The following is an 18,476-nucleotide window of genomic DNA, read 5'->3' on the forward strand; positions in this document are numbered from 1 at the left end:
GTGTATCACCAGCTACTTCAACTAATCTCAATGAATGAGATGGCAGCTTGGGAAACTTAGTTAAAAAGGAATTGACATGATCATATCTTTTCTTTGGGTTTAATATTTGATCAAAATGCATAATCAGTATTTAGAGACATTCAATAACAGAGTACATTTTCTTAGTCAACAAAATGGTTTATGACTAACTATATATATATGTGCTTATATATAAATTTGTATATACGTTTGCATCATTTTCTTTTAAGGAATTTTTATGTGGCAGGAATGATGAATCATATTCTCCTGAAGCATAACTAGCAAAAGTCGCAATGATGAAATCTCAAGGATAATAACCTCAATCCAAACGTACATCTGAAAAAAGAAACTGACATAACAATATGAATTGAATAATTTTATAATTTTCAATTGTGAGGCCCTTTTGATAAATCCAATAAGTGTTTATTTATCAATAAACAATACACTGCTTTTGTCAACATTAATATCATGCATTTAGCATGAATAGGAGAAAATAAAATAGCGACTCACGAAACAACTTTTGTTCAACCTTCCTTTGGAGTTGATTAGAACCAAGAAGATTAAGCTCTTCCCAGTGCAGGATTTACTCTGCCACAAGCAATTGGCTTAACATTTGTAATTTCGGACTTGGCAGGGCCTCCATTATGGGTCAGCTCAATGTCACCAAACTCCACATTTTCGCATGGCACATCCTTGCTACAAAGAAGCTTGACAGCAGCCGGGGTTTTGGAGCTGCCTTTAATGTTTTTGAAGCTCACTTTGCTGATCTTAACTTTAGATGGAGGCTGAAATTAAACATCGAAAATGATTAGCAAATCAATGAAATTGTTAAATTTCTTTGTTTGTTGAAAAAGAAAACAATATAAAAAAATAATAATAAAATTGATTGATTTTTAGTCCAAGTCTAAGTACCTTAGCTGGGCATTTAAATCTTGCATCGCAGTATTCTTGATCGATGATGATGGGGTTTGCAACATTGTCCATGGTAATACCGTCAAAACGAATATCAGAGGCGGTGCTAGGAGGGGATCCACGCCATGTTTTTATTCTTGCTCCATACATTGTCCTAGTGAGGGTGCAGTCCTTAACTGTAATTCCAGAAACAGGTTGTTCACTTGGGTACTTGCCGAGACTTCCAATGCTGATGCCATGACCAGGTCCACATTTCACCTTTTCAATGTGAATATTTTGGGCACCATCGCCAAATGATATGCAGTCATCCCCGGTTCCTATTTTTGAATCAAGGACTTTTATGTTGCTTGTACGTGCAATGTGGAGTCCATCAGTGTTCCTGCTATCTTCTGGTGCAACGATGGTAAGTCTTTGAAAAGTCACATTAGTGCCTCCGAAAACAGTAATATGAAACATTTTGGGGTCCTTGGAAGTTATGTCATTGATCATAGAATTGTTTACATAGTTGAACCGTACACCCTGCATGTTATATATCATCCAGTCACAAAGACGACATATAACTTATTAAGGAAAATTACATATATGGAACAAAATTAATTGAAGTTTGAAATTTCAGAAGCAAATATATTATATATATGTATACACGTATAAATATTTATATGAATCTACTTACAGAAGGACGTGGAGGGCATTTTTTCTTTGGGACACAAGTTTTCCAAGCTTCGGCACCCATGCCATCGAAAGTTCCACCACCTGATAGGCTTAAGCGGTCAACTTTCTGGAAAACAACCCAGGCATCAGCTTTGATTTGATTGAGAGGAGGGGCCTTCAGGATGCCTTTGAGCTCAATCCCAATAGGGGCACCACAAGGACCTTGAAGAAGTATCTGACTTAACGAAAATGTGGCTGCTGGAATTATAATTGTGCTTGCAGTTCTCGTTCCACATGCCATTCTCCAAGCAGTCAAAAGAGCCTAAAAATCAAGAATGAGTAACGAGTGATTGTAAACAAAATTATTTAAGTTCATAGGACTTGAACATCATATATGTGTGTGTGTGTGTGTGTATAGCACTCACCTGTCTAATATCTGCATTGGGCTTGGCACCAAATTTTGTTACATCATAAACGGCTCCTTCTGCAACACGTGCTAGAATTAGCAGCAGAGAAATTGTCTTAAGACTTAATCTCAAACCCATCTTCTTTTTTTGAATTTGTTGAATAGAATGAATTTGGTGAAATTCCAATCTTCTTTGGAAGATATTTATAGTGTTAAATCGATGCTCATCACCACTAAAATGTTGAACCAATTTTTGCTAATTCGAGGTATGAATTTAGTTGTAATGTGCTGTAATTTCCTTAAATAATGGTGAGATGTGCTAATTCAAATTTCTAACATAAGAATTCTTTTGGTACACCTTGTAACACATCCTCAACTTATTCAATTTGATTTTAAAACTTGCTATTGAATTATTTCTACATTTCTTAATATAAAATATGAATACCGTTCTCAGAACTTTAAACCAATTCTTGATTGCATTGGTTTTAGTTTTTGAGTACTGCTAGATTAACTGAGGACAACTCAAGTCTAGGCTGATCCAAATTTTATTGGGATTTGTGAACATTTTGATGCCAAGTGATGGAATGGTGGGAAAACAAAGAACAAATAAAATTTACTTACCTAAAAAAAAAATTATATCTATATCTATACTATTCTAAATGTGTAGGACCTTCCTAATTTCTTAACATTTAGAGTCCTACTATTTGGCACGACAAATAAAAACCTGCTACTTCACCGAGTCTATGTGGCTACCCATATGTCAAATATACCATTATAAAATACATGGTAATTGACTATTTGGAAAGTTGTTATTTATTTTTTTATAAGTTTATCTTAATCTAGTATCTTTTCAAATTGCATCTCTGTAAGGACCATTAAGATACTTCAATTGTGTTTTTGATGATTAATATTTATCTATTACTTTGATTGGAATTTGTTAATTGCTATATTGATTAAAGTTAATGATCTATCTAATTCCCAAAAACAAAGGCAAGAAGAAAAAAAATTTAAAAAAAAAAAAATTGCGAAAGTATTGAAAAAGTATAAAATATTACAGTTTTTACTCTAGATTTTGTACAAATCTAATTATTAAATTTGAGTACCTTGAAACTTACTTAGAAAAATAAAATAAAAAGAAGATATGGACAGGGGCTATAGAAAACTGAAAAGATATGGAAAGGGAAAGGGAAATGGAGTATTTTATGGAAACAAATGGAAGTAGTAATGATACTATTTAAGTTGAAATTTGGAATAACCACGTCATATTTTTATATTTGTCGATTTAATGTCGGGGTATTAAAGTCGTCAATAATATCATTTTCCTTTAGTTTACCAAATATTTGTTTTCTTTGGGTGTGAAAATAAAATGTTTAATTATAGGAAACTTAATTAATTATGGTAATAACTCTTAATTTCTTTATTTTTGTCTTTTAAAGAAGAAAAGCATATTCCCACTCTATTTTCCTAAAGTTCACTCCAATATTAAAAGATGTGACATTCTAACCTTAACTTTATAGGTAAATGATTATTTTTCTCAAATACCACATCTAGGCTTTGAAATTTGAAATAATCTTTTTGTGTTTATATTCCTATTTGTCTTGTTTGTCAAACAAATATGATTTTTTTGCCTCTCAATTCCTCTATTTTTTGTTCTCATTGCCATTGGTATCCCTTTTGAGCCATTAAATTGTGAAAAGTTCCTAATTAGTTTTAACCAATTAAATGAAAATTAGTGAAGAAAATGTGACACGCTTAAAAACAGCTAATTTTTGCACAATTAAGAGCCACATCTAGAAAATCATTTTTCTTTAATTTCTGCTCATGTCTGTCTATTGTGCCACATTACGAACACAGTAAAGCTGGCTTCAAGTATGTTATTTCATTTTACTGAGAGAGTGTACTAGACACAATAGCATAATCAAGAAATGTGGAAAAGTCATAATTTTATTTTGCTGTCTCTCTAACCCGTTTATGTTAGGAAACGTGTAAGTTTTAAAAACTTTTCGGGAGATTTTGACTCATAGATCTTGATTCATCACAAGTTTTATGCAAAAATAATAATATGATGTATCATTCAATTAATAGATTGAACACTTACATCAAATGTTTAAGTAAACCTTAGATCTCTCCGTGAATGTTTTTACTTATTGTAGATCCCTTTGCTAGATGCCTTCTCCTTAGATCTCCATCTTCTTGGTAATGGTCTTGCCTTTAGGAATTACCCATAAACTTCCATGAATGACCTTGAAAAATTAGACTTGTAGGAGCCTCCATTAGATGAGAAAGCAAACCTTAAAATTTAGAGAGAGAAAAAATATATTTCTTTTCTTTTCCAAAAGTCTCCCCTAAAATATACATGAACCCATGTATATATAGGCAACTTAAAAATCAGAAAAGTAAACCATAAATTGTTCTCCATCTCTAATTCACATATCTCAAATTTAATAGGATTCCAATATCTAGTTGGACTATGAGTGAGAATCCTATTCGGCTTATTATTTTCTTGGTTACAATGAATTAATAATTGGCCCGATCCATAGACCCAATTAAATTAATTCATTAATTAATTTCTATTCCACTAAAAGAAATTAATTGAACTCCAATTAAATAATAAATAACCTCTAAGTCAATGTTGTACTTTGACCCCTCTATGCATAATTAGTTATCGGATAAATAAAGCCATCAATCCGATTACTTAATTAATATATTTATTTTAGTACCTTTGATTATTTCTGACTCGATCACAACAAAACATTTGTTTGACAAAAATAATAATTAAAATAAATAAATATATAATAAATCATTTTGTCTAAAAACACACGAAGGCCTTCGAATTTACTTTGTGATCAACCATAACTATAATCAATACAAAATAAATACAAGTAACAATAATACAAATATTGAAAATATAACCCTCTAACTATTAATTACATAATTACCCAAATTATCGGTCTAAGGATTCCGAAGATTTCGCTAAACAAATCAAAGTAATTACTAATTAATAAAAGAGTCTATATTTCTCTCATGCTTAAGAGTCAAATGCCATGATAGTGATAGGGAGCAATTGGATATGACGGCTCTCACACTATATCTCAACTTAACGTGGATTTAGTTCAAGTTTTAATTAATTATGAGTCCATCCATAATTACCGACTATGAACAATTTATGATTACTATTTATATTTATATATTGATCGCCATCACATACATATATAAATAGCTCTTCTAATTAAGTGGACACTATCAATTCCATAATGAATCGAAATATAATACATTGAATTCACCAATTGTATAAAGCATAAATATTTCAGATACGTCAGGAACATATGTCACTTTAATCTAAACAAGAATTTGTTATGTCAAGGCATATAAATCCCAACAGTTTAAGCCTTTCAGCAATTTTATTTATTTCTAATGGATATTGTTGAAGTAATAATTTACTTTTTTTTCAAAACCTGATTATTATCATTTTTTTTCCCTTTATTTATCAGCCAACCACGATAAATAGTTAATACTAATTATCTCCTTCTATTTTCTTTCTTTTCTCACCTAACAAATGTAATATTTTTTTATTTCTTTTCAAAAATACCAAGAGTGTGACAGCCCTAGTTTTGCAACCCGCTGCGTCAGTGATGACCCAAAAGTTAACCCAGTAACGGATCCAAAATGCGGAAGCGAAAGATAAAACAAAAGATCTTTAGAGATATAAATCATCCCTAAGTCTCCAAAATGACTTTCCATGAATTCACGGAACACAAGGAGAACGAAGAGAAAATGAGTGTCAAAACGGGCAAAGATTCGTTAATCAAGGTCAAAATGGTCAATTCAAGAATGAAAAGTGAAATTTGACTCCAAGCAAGTCAAATGAGGTCCATACAACCTAAACTAATCATTTTACAACATTCCCAGAGGTTCTAATTAAGAATTTTGGCCAAGAATCCCATAAGATTCCTATTCCCGGTTTAAACAAAATTTGATAGTATCTCACTAAAATATGAATAACTCCCACTATGATTTGAATCTGAGAATGGAATTTATACCATTGGAAAACCAACTCAAAATCCTTGAGTTTAGGCTCAAGAATCACCCAATTTGGATCAGAAATGAAGGAGCTATAACCAATTGAAATCAGTGGAACAAAATTGATACAAAACTGAAGGGCAGCTGTATATGTGAGCTATTTAGGTCGGCCAAAATGGCCATTTCGGTTGGCTGAAATGAATCCAGAATCACCAAAAAATTGAATTCTGAGGAAAAGTCACTTTGGTCGACCGAAATGAAGAATCGGTCAATCGGTTGTGACCAAAACAGTTTGTAAGCTACTGAAAAATGACTTTTTACTGTTCAAATTAAATCCAAAAAGCTATCGGTCAATCGAAAAGGTGCTGAAAGACCTGCTATACATCAGAACTGATGACGCTTCACCCAAGCCTCAAACCCCAACATAAAATGGTCCAACAAACGTACTTTACATATAAAAATGTGTTACAATGGCCCATGGCCTTATTACATATCATTTATTCCAAATCACTTGCCAAACCTCCAAAGTTAGAAAAATTACATTTCAAAGGCAAAATTTGAAATTTAAATACATATACTTGAACTTTAAAGTTTGTGACCTTTGGCCTCATGTCATATATATCAAATAGGTTCCAAATAGTGCATCTAAGTACAATTTACATACCATAAGGAAAAAATGGCATATTGAACCTAGCTAAGCATTACATCTTTATAAACAAAACTTAAACATGCTAACACTTGCATGTGAACAAGAATACATTAAAAGTACTTTAATTTAACGAATCAACCTAGGGATGTTGTGCACCCCAAACCAAGGTATTCACACCTGAAAAATAACCTGATAACTTTGGGGTGAGTAAACAAGTTACTCGTTGGGAATGAACATGCATAAACCTAACGTTTTACAAATTTATCAAATTAATATAAATTAATCCATGTGGATCATTCCACCTAACGTCTATGTCAAAAGTGAGACTCAGGGATTATCCTAAGCTACTTTAAGCATTTCTAGCATGAACTACAAAATTTATGCAATTATGTAATATTGCAACATTCAACAAAACGCAATAAGATATAAATTCTCAAGACTATCAACTTGAAATTTATTATACGAAATCAATAAGGGTGGACATATAAAACAAAATTGGAACATCCGAAATTTTGCAACAAGGTATAAATTCTCAAAGTTATCAACTTAAAATTTAAAATGCGAAATCAACAAAAATGGAAATACTTGAACATCAAATTGGATCAGACCGACACGTAATGATTTTAGGGTTGTTAGTCCTCCGGTTACTAACCAAGTGCGCACGGGTGGGGAGAACTCATACCTCCCACATTAAAGCCTTACTCTAACCATAGTCAAGATAAACGACATCCCAAGTTTCCAAAATCAACAAATAGTGCAACAATTGTATATGCATATATACAAAAAGCACTTAACCAAATACCATGCACGTCAAAGTTATGAAAAATCACACAAGATATGCCCTATGCATTCAAGCTACAATGGCATATTAAATGTCAAATATAAAGTGTGTAATTCATTACACAAGACAACAATACATTCAATGCTCAAAACATAACCAAGTGAATATACAACAAGTTCAAATTCATGATTTAAATATAGAAACAACTTCTAAGATATAATTAAATCCATGGAACAAGTAGATAGAAATTAATTAAATAAAATAATTAAATTCTCTAGATTTCAAATCAATTCCAAATAGTCTCAAATTAATATCTGTTAAAGGACGTAGCATGGTTATCACATATATCACATCAAATATCTAATTAAGTGATTAAAAAGCTTATAATAAAATTAATTAAGCTAATTAGTTAATTTTCTTTAGATTTTTAAACAACTCCAAATGTCCTCAAGTTAACATAGGTTAAAGAACATACCAATGTCTATTTTAATATCACAATACAAGTTGACTTCATGCTAGTTACAACCATGTGAATTAAACTTTCATAAAAGAAAATTATTAAATAAAAGTTGCAATACTTATTCATATACTCTCAATTTAATATATGTTAATGAATATATTAAGGCCTAATTTAATAGCATGCCATAATTTAATTCCAAGTTATATATAACCATGTGAATTAAATTTTATACCAAGAAAATAATTAAATTAAATTGTAGAATTAATACAAAGGCATGTATACAAGTTGTATAAGCATAAAAAACATGCAATATACCAAAAATTGAATCCTATAACATCCCCTACCTCAATTTGAGATGAAAATCTCAAAAACCACCAAAAGGAAACCGCTCCGAATCCCACGATACTTCGGGGTTTTGTCGGGGACAACAAGGTGAATATTAAACCCTAAGTAGGTCACACCAAAATCCAAACTTGCCTTCAAACCCAAACTCAAAAAATGGCCGAAACCGGATTCTAATAAAGGGGAAATGACTGTCTTTCCATGACTTACGATAAACACTAAGGCACTACGGTATTTTACTAAAGGGAAGTGCCCGGAAAAGAAGGAAGAAGGGTGGCAGCCCCTTGGGCTGTTGGCCAAGAGAGGGGAAAAAGATGAGACGTTTTTGACTTTTCATTTTAGAAGCCCTTATTTATAGAAAAACCCTAAAATTGCCCTAAACGGTTCCCGCCGGGTCCAAAAAAGTGGAATTTGTGCAAACACACTCAAATGGTAAAACACAGTGAACAAAAAAGAACTGAAATGAAAAAAAAATGAACAACGAAAGAATGGCGCTGAAAACTGAGTCCCGAACAGAAAAATATGCCCCGAACAAGTTTGGCGGCAACTGGGGTCAAAACCCTAAAACTGGGGAAAACGACTAGAAGACAGTTCTAAGAGTGTGCGACTCGACGAAAACTAAAAATGAATCATGTACAAGGATCTAGGCTCAAAGCGAGGTATCTTGCAATAACTTTTGTTAATTACACAATGGCTCTACAAAAAGGGATAACTGCAAAACTGTCCCAGAAAAGATATATTTTTTTAAAACCCCTGAAATAAAATATACTTAAAATATATTTATGAAAAACACTCCAAGAAAAGAAAACGTTTCCGAAGAAACTATGCATCCATGCCCCTATAGACACGGGGAGCAGCTGGAGTACTTTTCTACAAAAGTAAAGGTACGAATTTTGTGGAAACCACATAGAATGAAAGTACGTGAAGTCGAAAATCAATTTCAAGCACAATAAGTGAGGTTACACCAAAGAAGTGACAAATGGGGAAAAGGACGAAAAGTGAATAGTGTTGGAAAATGAAAATATGGAAATGACGCGGTCCTAATAAGAAAATTATCAATCCAAGGGAAAGACTCTCATAAATCATTCCCAAGCACTCAAGATGATACCAAGAGACAGAAACCGAACATAAAAAAGAAAAGATAACGGAAAAAAATTATCCGTAAAATTTGAGGAAAAAGGAAAGGAAGGAAAAAGACCGGAGGGAAAGATTCTCGAAAACCATTCCCAAGCACTTATCTGAACACAGAAAAGAAAAGACAACGGAAAAAAATTATCTGTAAAATTTGAAGAAAAAGGAAAGGAAGGACAATGACCGGGTCATTACAACCTTCCCACCTTAAAGGGATTTCGTCCCCGAAATCCGGCCCCGATAAAACAAAAAGTGAAACCAAGGTAACTACGGAGTACATCTCTGAGTATCCCACACAACATGCTATGAAAGCAATCCCAAAACTGAAAGACAACATACAAACCAATGCCATTCGTACCCACGTGCTCACGACAGGACAACCTCTTAAAAAAAAATTAACCATACAGCTACGCCACAAGTCAAAACTCACACACAGAACCCAAGGTCAGACAAAGGAACAGAACAACCATAAACATCCCTCCTGAAAAACCATCATACCGATCCAAAAATAACCACCAAAAGATCTACAAGATAATCCCATATCAAATTAAGGTACAGAACAAAGACTACGTGGCAGTACGAATAGCGACTAGAACCCGCCTACTACGTACTCAAATGTATGGTAGCAATGACAGTGCCTAGTGTCCGCCCACACTTACTCATCCGTAAGGTAGAACCGACGACAACTAGCACCTGCCCACAACACACAACTTTATATGGTAGCATAACAGTATAAGGTACTAGTTCATAACCAGCCCCCACTAGGTTTACCCATGAAACCTCTTGATACAAATGACATCAATGTCGTAAATCATCATTACTAAAAGCACTACGAAAACCAGGCATTTTGTAAGAGTTAGGGTAGTTAATCCCAAAACTCTGACAATAATATCATAGGCACTGCTACACTTAAAGCCTTAAATCCTCAGTGCAAGTAGGGCCAACAACTTCTACACTGCAAAACACCCATATCAACAACCTTAGTCACGAATCCTAAGCCTAACAAGTGAATCAGCACCTCCAAAATCCTAGATACCATCCTGAAATAGATCAACTACAAGACCATACCGTAATCAAACATCGAATCTACATCCCTATCATGGATAACTAAATCCTTGAAAAGCAAGTCCACCACGTGGTACACACATCAAAATCCCGACAACCAAGGCCACAAAACAAATCTCTCGAAACCGTGCTTGGCAACACCAAGCTAAATTAAAATTCTTCAATTTCAATCAATAAACAATCATTAGAACTATGATTCCTCAAAACCACGCCTAGTCATAACTAGGATGAGAAAACTCCTTAAACAAGCCATATCCAACAGCGATTCCCTAAAACCTCTCCTGATAGTTAACCATATCCAGGTTTCCAAAAACCAAAATAAGTCTCTAGAAGACATCCCTAAACAAGCGTCAAGCTCACACAACGAATCAACCAAATCCTCAATCAAATAGACACTAGTGAAACGACCTCACACCAATTAACTTACTCTAAGCACAGTAAACTCCGTCAACTACCCGGCAAAAACTCCCCAAGGGAAGATATAAAAGAAAGGGAACCACCAGTCCTAAGAAGGATAACACCACGACTCCGTCTCTGAAACAAAAGACAACAAGGTCAAAGACTTCACCCCTTACAGGGAAGTAAGTTGACTAAAATTCATCAAATCCTCACCAATGACTCAAGACAACAATGGTGATCTTCAAGGACCGACCAACCCCAAAACTGTGCACAACGCTACCAAGACAAGAGACTCACTCCTTGTGGAGTCCCTTACTCGAAGCAAAAAAAGAGGAGAAACCCTATTCTCCCACAAGTGTCAACACGACAAACACGAAAATAGAGTACTCTTCCCACTTTGGGGAAGTGGATAGCTCAAGACAAACTATAGGACGCTCGCTAGTCCAATATATGTATCTAGAGTAGTCCATATATGTATATACAGTACACACTATAGGAAGCTCGCTAGTCCAATAGGTCTGTCTCAGCCTGAATAGAAGGCAACATGCGAATACGCACCCTAAGGTGGGCATGAGTACCTAAACCTACCAAGGAACAACACCTATATCCAGTTATCCATCCTAGGCGATATACGCACCCTAACCATGGTCCTGAGACTCATGCCCATGCCATGGCACCATATAATAAATATATAAATTCCGTACTCCTAATACAAAATATCAACCATCTGTATTGTGGTTTGATATATGTATAACAAATCCATCCTGAAACCAAAGTAGGTCATTTAATTCTCAATTGATATGACTCAAATATGAGATGTACTTAACCTTTATGGTTAGTCCATAACTCAATCCAAGTTAGGGAGAACACAGTGTTTGAACTAGTCCATACCTAGTATGTCATCGTCCCATACTGGTACATACAATCCTCCAGATAGCATAGTTAAATAAACGACACTATTATATACATCCAACAACCATCCTTCAAAACATGCATCAATATAAAGTAACACATGTATATCAATACTAGGCAGTCATTAGAGAGCCTAAAAATCCAATTCTAATAATGTAAACAGCTAAACAAGTATAAGCGTTCACATCCTCTAAAATATCCATAAACTGATGCAGTTGAATAGCAAAGTGAATATTAATTTGATCCAACAAAAGCATGGTTAAATTCAGGTAATCCATGTTACTTATAATCCTATCCAAATATGATTAATTAAAATTAATTCATATAAAAATAATCCTCCAAGTTCTAAAGTGTAAACTGATTAGCATTTGCAAAGCTCAACATGTAGGATCCTCCCCTAACTGTACACTATCCATAACTTAATCCATTTGTGAATCATTGTTTACCTATAATCTTAAAGGTCTAAAACAATAATATATATCATTTAGAACAATTTAACACAACTGTTAAACAATTAAACAACAAACTATCCCTTAAATAATTTATAAAAATTATTTATAAATCCATATTGCCCAATTCCTTTAATATAAGAAGTGTATTATGCTTCCTAGAACCCCCAAAGTCCATTTAACCCATTTAGATTAATTAAAATAGGTTCCAACACAATTCTGGGCAATTAAAACTAAAATCCAAGTCGCGGCCCAACTTAGTCGACTCAATTGCCAACTGAGTCGACTAAGTTCCTAACTTAGTCGGCTCAGTTCCCAACTGAGTCAGCTAAGTTGCCAACTTAGTCGGCTCAGTTCCCAACTGAGTTGGCTAAGTTGATGCTGAAGCCATTTTCTTCGTCCGTTTAGCCCCTGTAAGCCCCAGAACTCCATTGTTAAGGCCCCTAAGCTTCAACCAACGTCCCATACGTCCATACTAAATTATTTTAAGTATTTTAACATGCAAAGATTTATCTTAAACAACAATTATGCATCAAAACTTCCACAACCATTCAAAATAAGAAACTGAAACTAAAAACATATACCCTCTGTTTTAATCCAGTTAAGCATGCATGATTAAATCAGTTTTAGCATGTATTTAAACCCCTAGAGTCTAGCTAGGCATGCACAGAACACGAATTAAAGGGAAATAGCAAGAACAAAAACTTGCCTTTGAGACTTTGGATACAAAATCTCTAACTGTTGCCTCTATCTTCTCCGGCCACGTTCATTGTGTTTAACAACCCTTGCTGCTCCTATTATAGTCCAGTTGTACACACCAAACTTCCCTCTTTGATTCTGTTTTGTGAATCACCTAAGTTCCTTCTCCGGTTCTCTCTCTGCCCTCACAACTCTTTGTAAGACTTTGTTACATGAATAGGGTTAACAAAACCCTTCGCAGACCTATACTTATATATTTATAGATATAATTGAAACCCTAATTTAAATCCTACACCTACCCTAAGTCGGCTACGTTCAAACATAAAACCCTAGAATCCATCCACTACCCAAGTCAGTTAGCGTTTTTAAATTTATACGTGCTTTTAAAAGAGAAATACCCTTTAATAGTTAGTGCATGAAAATAAATTTAAACAATCAATTAAAGAAAAATACACAATTAATTGAATTAAAATAAAGTAAATCAAAAAAGCAAATAAATGAAATTTAAACACCCAACTAAAACAATTAAATGAAATACTTAAAACAATTAAGTCAATTAAAGAAAACAAAATCCACTCAAGTCAATTAAAACAAGCAAACAACCAATTAAATAATTAAAAACCATTTAAAATAATTAAATAAAATTCCAAGACCGTCCTTTTAAAATTAGGGATATTACATTCTTCCCCCCTAACAAAAGGAATTCTGTCCTCGGAATTCGCTCTTACCTTCTTCCCATAATCCAGGAAACTGCGAGCGAATGACATCCTCTCGTTCCCAAGTGGACTCAGTCTCATGGTGATCACTCCACTGAACTCGAACCAAAAGGAATAATTCTATTACGAAGGATTTGATCCAAATATGTTGCATTCGGCTGCAACTCTATCTCCCCAACATCAATATGCTGATACCGATCCTCATCTCGCAAAAATTTCCGCAACATGGAAACATGGAACACATTGTGTACGCGATCCAAATTATCCGGCAATGCCAACCTATAAGCTACAGCCCCAACTCGATCCGTAATCATGAAAGGACCGACAAACCGTGGTGATAACTTTCCTTTCTTCCCAAAGCGCATTACTCCTTTCATAGGTGACACTTTGAGTAGAACCTGATCCCCAACCTAAAACTCCAAAGCACGAGTGTGACGATCAGCATAACTCTTCTACCTACTCCAACTACCATCCAATAAACAGGCGATCGACACGGTCGGCCGTATCACGCCTCAAACGATGCCATCCCAATAGTCTTCTGAAAGCTAGTGTTATAGGCAAACTCCACATGCAGTAAATAATCCTCCCAGTGGCCCTTGAAATCAAGAACACACGACCGAAGCATATCCTCCATGATCTGATTAACCTTCTCAGTCTGTTCATCAGTCTGAGAATGATACGCAGTGCTAAGATGCAACTCTGTACCCAAAGCCTACTGAAAACTCTTCCAAAACCCTGACCCGAAGCTCAAATCCCTGTCTGATATAATAGATGATGGAATGCCATGCAACTTCACAATCTCTGTAATGTATAGTCTCGTTAACTGCTCCGAAGTGAAGTCAGTGCGAATAGGCAAAAAATGAGCTGATTTTGTCAATCTGTCCACGATGACCCAAATGGAATTTATAACTCTTGAAAGAATTGGGCAATCCCTCCACAAAATCCATAGAAATGCTCTCCCATTTCCACTCTGGTATCTGCAGTGGCTGTAGAGCTCCTGGCAGCCGTTGATGATCAATCTTAACCATCTGACAAGTACTACACTGAGAGATAAATAAAGCAATATCCCTCTTCATACCTGCCTACCAAAACTGCCGTTTCATACCTTGATACATCTTGTCTCGTCCTGGATGAACAGAAAACTCAGAATGGTGAGTCTCCGTCATTACATCCTTCTTCAACTCGTCAGTAGAAGGTACCACTAACCGTCCCTTGTACCTTAAACCTCGATCAGCCCCAACATATTAAAATGGAACCTCCCCGGAAGCTATTTCTGTAATTCTGTCAATGCACTGTTGATCCATGAGTTGTGCCTTCAAAACCTTGTGAATGATAGAAGGTGTAACTACCATGCAAGCCAATAAAGCATCCGACAACTCATCCACCGTCTTCAAAGCCTTCCACTCAGTAGTGAATAGAGCAGAAAGACTACCAACAGGTCAGCGACTGAGTGTATCTGCCACCACATTCGCTTTCCCTGAATGATACTGGATAGAGAAGTGATAGTCTTTCACAAACTCCAACCACCTGCGCTGTCTCATATTCAGCTCTTGCTGAGTGAACAAATACTGCAGACTCTTATGGTCGCTGAATAATCTGAAGGACTCACCCAACAGATAATGCCTCCAAATACGTAAAGCAAAAACCACACCTGCTAACTCCAAATCATGCGTTGGATAATTAAACTCGTGAGGCTTAAGCTTTCGAGATCCATACGAAATCGGTCGCTCCTCCTGTATTAAAACACATCCAAGACCCTGCAATGAAGCATCCGTATAAATAAGATACTCGATCCCGCTCTGTGGAGTAAATAGAACTGGTGCAGAAGTCAACTTCCTTTTGAGCTCATCAAAAGCTCGCTGACAGTGCTCATTTCACACAAACTGTACACCATTTTTAGTTAGGTACGTGAGTGGTCCAGCTATCTTAGAGAACCCCTGGATAAACCTCTGATAATATCCTGCCAAACCGAGGAAACTCCGTATCTCGGTAGGTGAAGTAGGCTGTCCCCACTCGACCACTGCTGAAACTTTGGCTGGATCCACTGCTATCCCCCTTTCTGACACCACGTGACCCAGAAACTTCACTTCCCGCTGCCAAAATTCACACTTCTCAAACTTGGCATACAACTGATGTTCACGAAGCATCTGTAAGACTATCCGAAGATGTCTAGCATGATCGTCCTCCGACCGAGAATAAATCAAGATATCATCAATAAAGACAATGACAAACTGATCCAAATAAGCCCAGAAGACTCTATTCATTAAATCTGTGAACACTGCTGGTGCATTAGTCGTCCCAAACGGCATGACACGGAACTCATAAGATCCATATCTCGTAAGAAACGCGATCTTCGGAACATCCTGCTCCCTAACTCTCAGCTGATGATACCTAGAACGCAAATTAATCTTGGAGAAGTACGTGGCTCCCCTCAACTGATCAAACAAGTCATCAATCCTGGGCAAAGGATACTTGTTACGAATTGTAACCTTGTTAAACTCTCTGTAATCTATACACAGTCGGAGCGAACCATCCTTCTTCTTCATAAATAAAACCGGTGCTCCCCAAGGTGATGTACTCCTACGAATGAAACCCTGACTGAGCAATTGCTGAATCTGATCCCTCAGCTCTCTTATCTCTAGTGGTGCCATCCTGTATGGTGCCCTAGCAATAGGCGTCGTGCCCGGAGCTAAGTCAATAAAAAAATCGATCTCGCGATTAGGTGGCAATCCTGGAATCTCCTGAAAGACATCCGGAAAGTCCTGTATAGTTGGTGCGCTATCCAATTATACAGTAATCCTCTCTTCCTCTATACAAAACAAATAAGTGCTAGTGTCCCCGTTAAAATGTGGCATAGCGACGACGTAAACATCATGACCAGGTATAGTGAACACAATAGACCTATCCAAAACAAATAACTTGAGCATGGAAGGGATAACCAACCCATCCCAAGTATCACATCAAATATGTGCATGTCTAGGACTACTAGATTGGTTAGAAATCTGAGTCTACCAATATCTAGTGTCATAGGCAAATCACTCCCAAGTAAAATGGCTGTATTGCCTAACAGTGTAAAAATATCCCGAGGCCTATTGCATATGTGTGTCACCACCCAATCCATGAAAATCCCATGTTTCTGAATACTCCGTAGAGTTAAACACATAAGGTAAAAATAAAATGCTCCACAATCTTCCCACTTTTAGATTATCGTTCTATCCTGGGAATTCTTCCTTCTAAACCAAAACTACCATTTTGACTTACACAAGCTCTTTTATAAACTCCTTGGTAATCGTCCTGTCTAAACATAATGTACCACAAGCAATTATCTGTTTGCCTGAGCAAAACCAATCACTCCACTGTGATAGACATTTATTATCCCAACTTACACATTCTAATACAGCTTAATAAAACCATATGTGTATAACTCACACACAAGCCATCACAAAACAAAATAAAATAACCAAAACCGTGAGTTCATTTTATTAAGAACTTTTCCAAACCAAAACTGTCAAACAAATAATCGTAAGGTATTTATTTATTTAACATAATCCTAATGTACATGATTAAATCCGTACTACATCATACTAATACCTCCTCCACTACTAGTAATTAAAATTACTCTTAAAAGAACCATCCTCCTTGTGATTCGGTACCCTCCTACTTGGACGGCCCGGTATCTCCTTGTCTAGGACACTGCTTGGAAGTGTGACCGTACTCTCCATAAGAATAGCAAGTACCTCTAAAAATACCAAACGGCATCCTTTGCTGGTTAGGCCGTAAGTGATCCCGTCCTGCCTGTGGTACCCCATTCGGTTGTCTGTGGGCGAACCCGATACATTGTCTGGTTGTATGCCCATAATCTCCGCAGGTATAACAATGTCCTTTAAACACATTCTGCACCACTGGTAATGCTTCTAGTGTCTGCTGAACGTGTAGCTGATTCTGAAGTGCAGTTGTTATGCCCTCTGCTACAGCTTGAACAATGGTGTAAACTAACTGAGGAGAAAACACGGTTTCCTGCCCTGATTGTAGGCCTGATGCCGAGACTTCTGAGTATGCTGAACTTCCTCATGCTCTATCTGCAACTGACTATCTTCCTCCTACAACCTAGGCACTTGCTACTCTTCCCCCATTTGCCGATGCCGCAGACGTTCTTGCTGCCTACGTGCCAATCTCCTCTGTCGACTGTTCATGTTCTGTCCTCTTCTAGCGTTAACCATACTGTTAACATAGACAGACAGACATCAGTAAGATTGTAAATGGACCGTAAAGGAATTCAACGAATCCTAATCTTAAGCTCTAAACAAGAGAGAACGCTACGCGGAAGTCTTAATATGAAACATCCTAGAAACACATGAACCTGGAATACTCTGATACTAACTGTGATACCCCTCGGATCCGAGACACGGGTTGATCAAGCCCAAGCCCGAACCTGAGGGAATACTAAACAATTAATATGTTAAAACGAACACGGAATACAAAATAATGAAATAAATAATAACACTGAACGAATATTAAATAATAAAATCCTTAAATCATAATAATAAAATCCAACTTCCCAAAACCTCCAATCCATACAACTCGGGAATCCATCCAGTGGACCCCTTATTAAAATCCCAAACTGAAACTAAAACAATTGAAGTAAAATCTAAAGCTAAACATAGAGAGTATTCCTACGTAGTCGCAGGAATGAGTGTCTGTATCTGTTCTACTCATCCAAGCTCTAACCCTGGAACTGACGAACACCTAAAAAATAAAAGAGTGGGTCAGGCCCACATGCAAGTCCTATTCTACTACAATCCAAACAGGAATCCGATACGCAAATACATCCTAGATAGACTCAACAATATCTAGAGTAGTCCATAT

The 18,476-nt window shown here is 36.0% G+C and overlaps 1 protein-coding gene across 1 annotated transcript; it reads right to left on the reverse strand.

The window, feature by feature from the left end:
- Window positions 1-578: 578 nt before the first annotated feature.
- LOC132309585 (exopolygalacturonase-like) lies at window positions 579-17,503 on the reverse strand. Its single transcript, XM_059807878.1, has 5 exons — window positions 17,230-17,503; window positions 2,007-2,077; window positions 1,604-1,903; window positions 931-1,449; window positions 579-803 (listed from the first exon to the last, which is right to left on the reverse strand). The coding sequence occupies exons 1-5, from the start codon at window positions 17,501-17,503 to the stop codon at window positions 579-581; spliced, it is 1,389 nt and encodes a 462-aa protein (XP_059663861.1).
- Window positions 17,504-18,476: the final 973 nt, after the last annotated feature.

This window comes from Cornus florida, unplaced genomic scaffold (genome assembly GCF_030987335.1).
Source record: "Cornus florida cultivar Cherokee Brave unplaced genomic scaffold, ASM3098733v1 CherokeeBrave_3.0.0_Hap2_Chr05, whole genome shotgun sequence".
NCBI lineage: Eukaryota > Viridiplantae > Streptophyta > Magnoliopsida > Cornales > Cornaceae > Cornus > Cornus florida.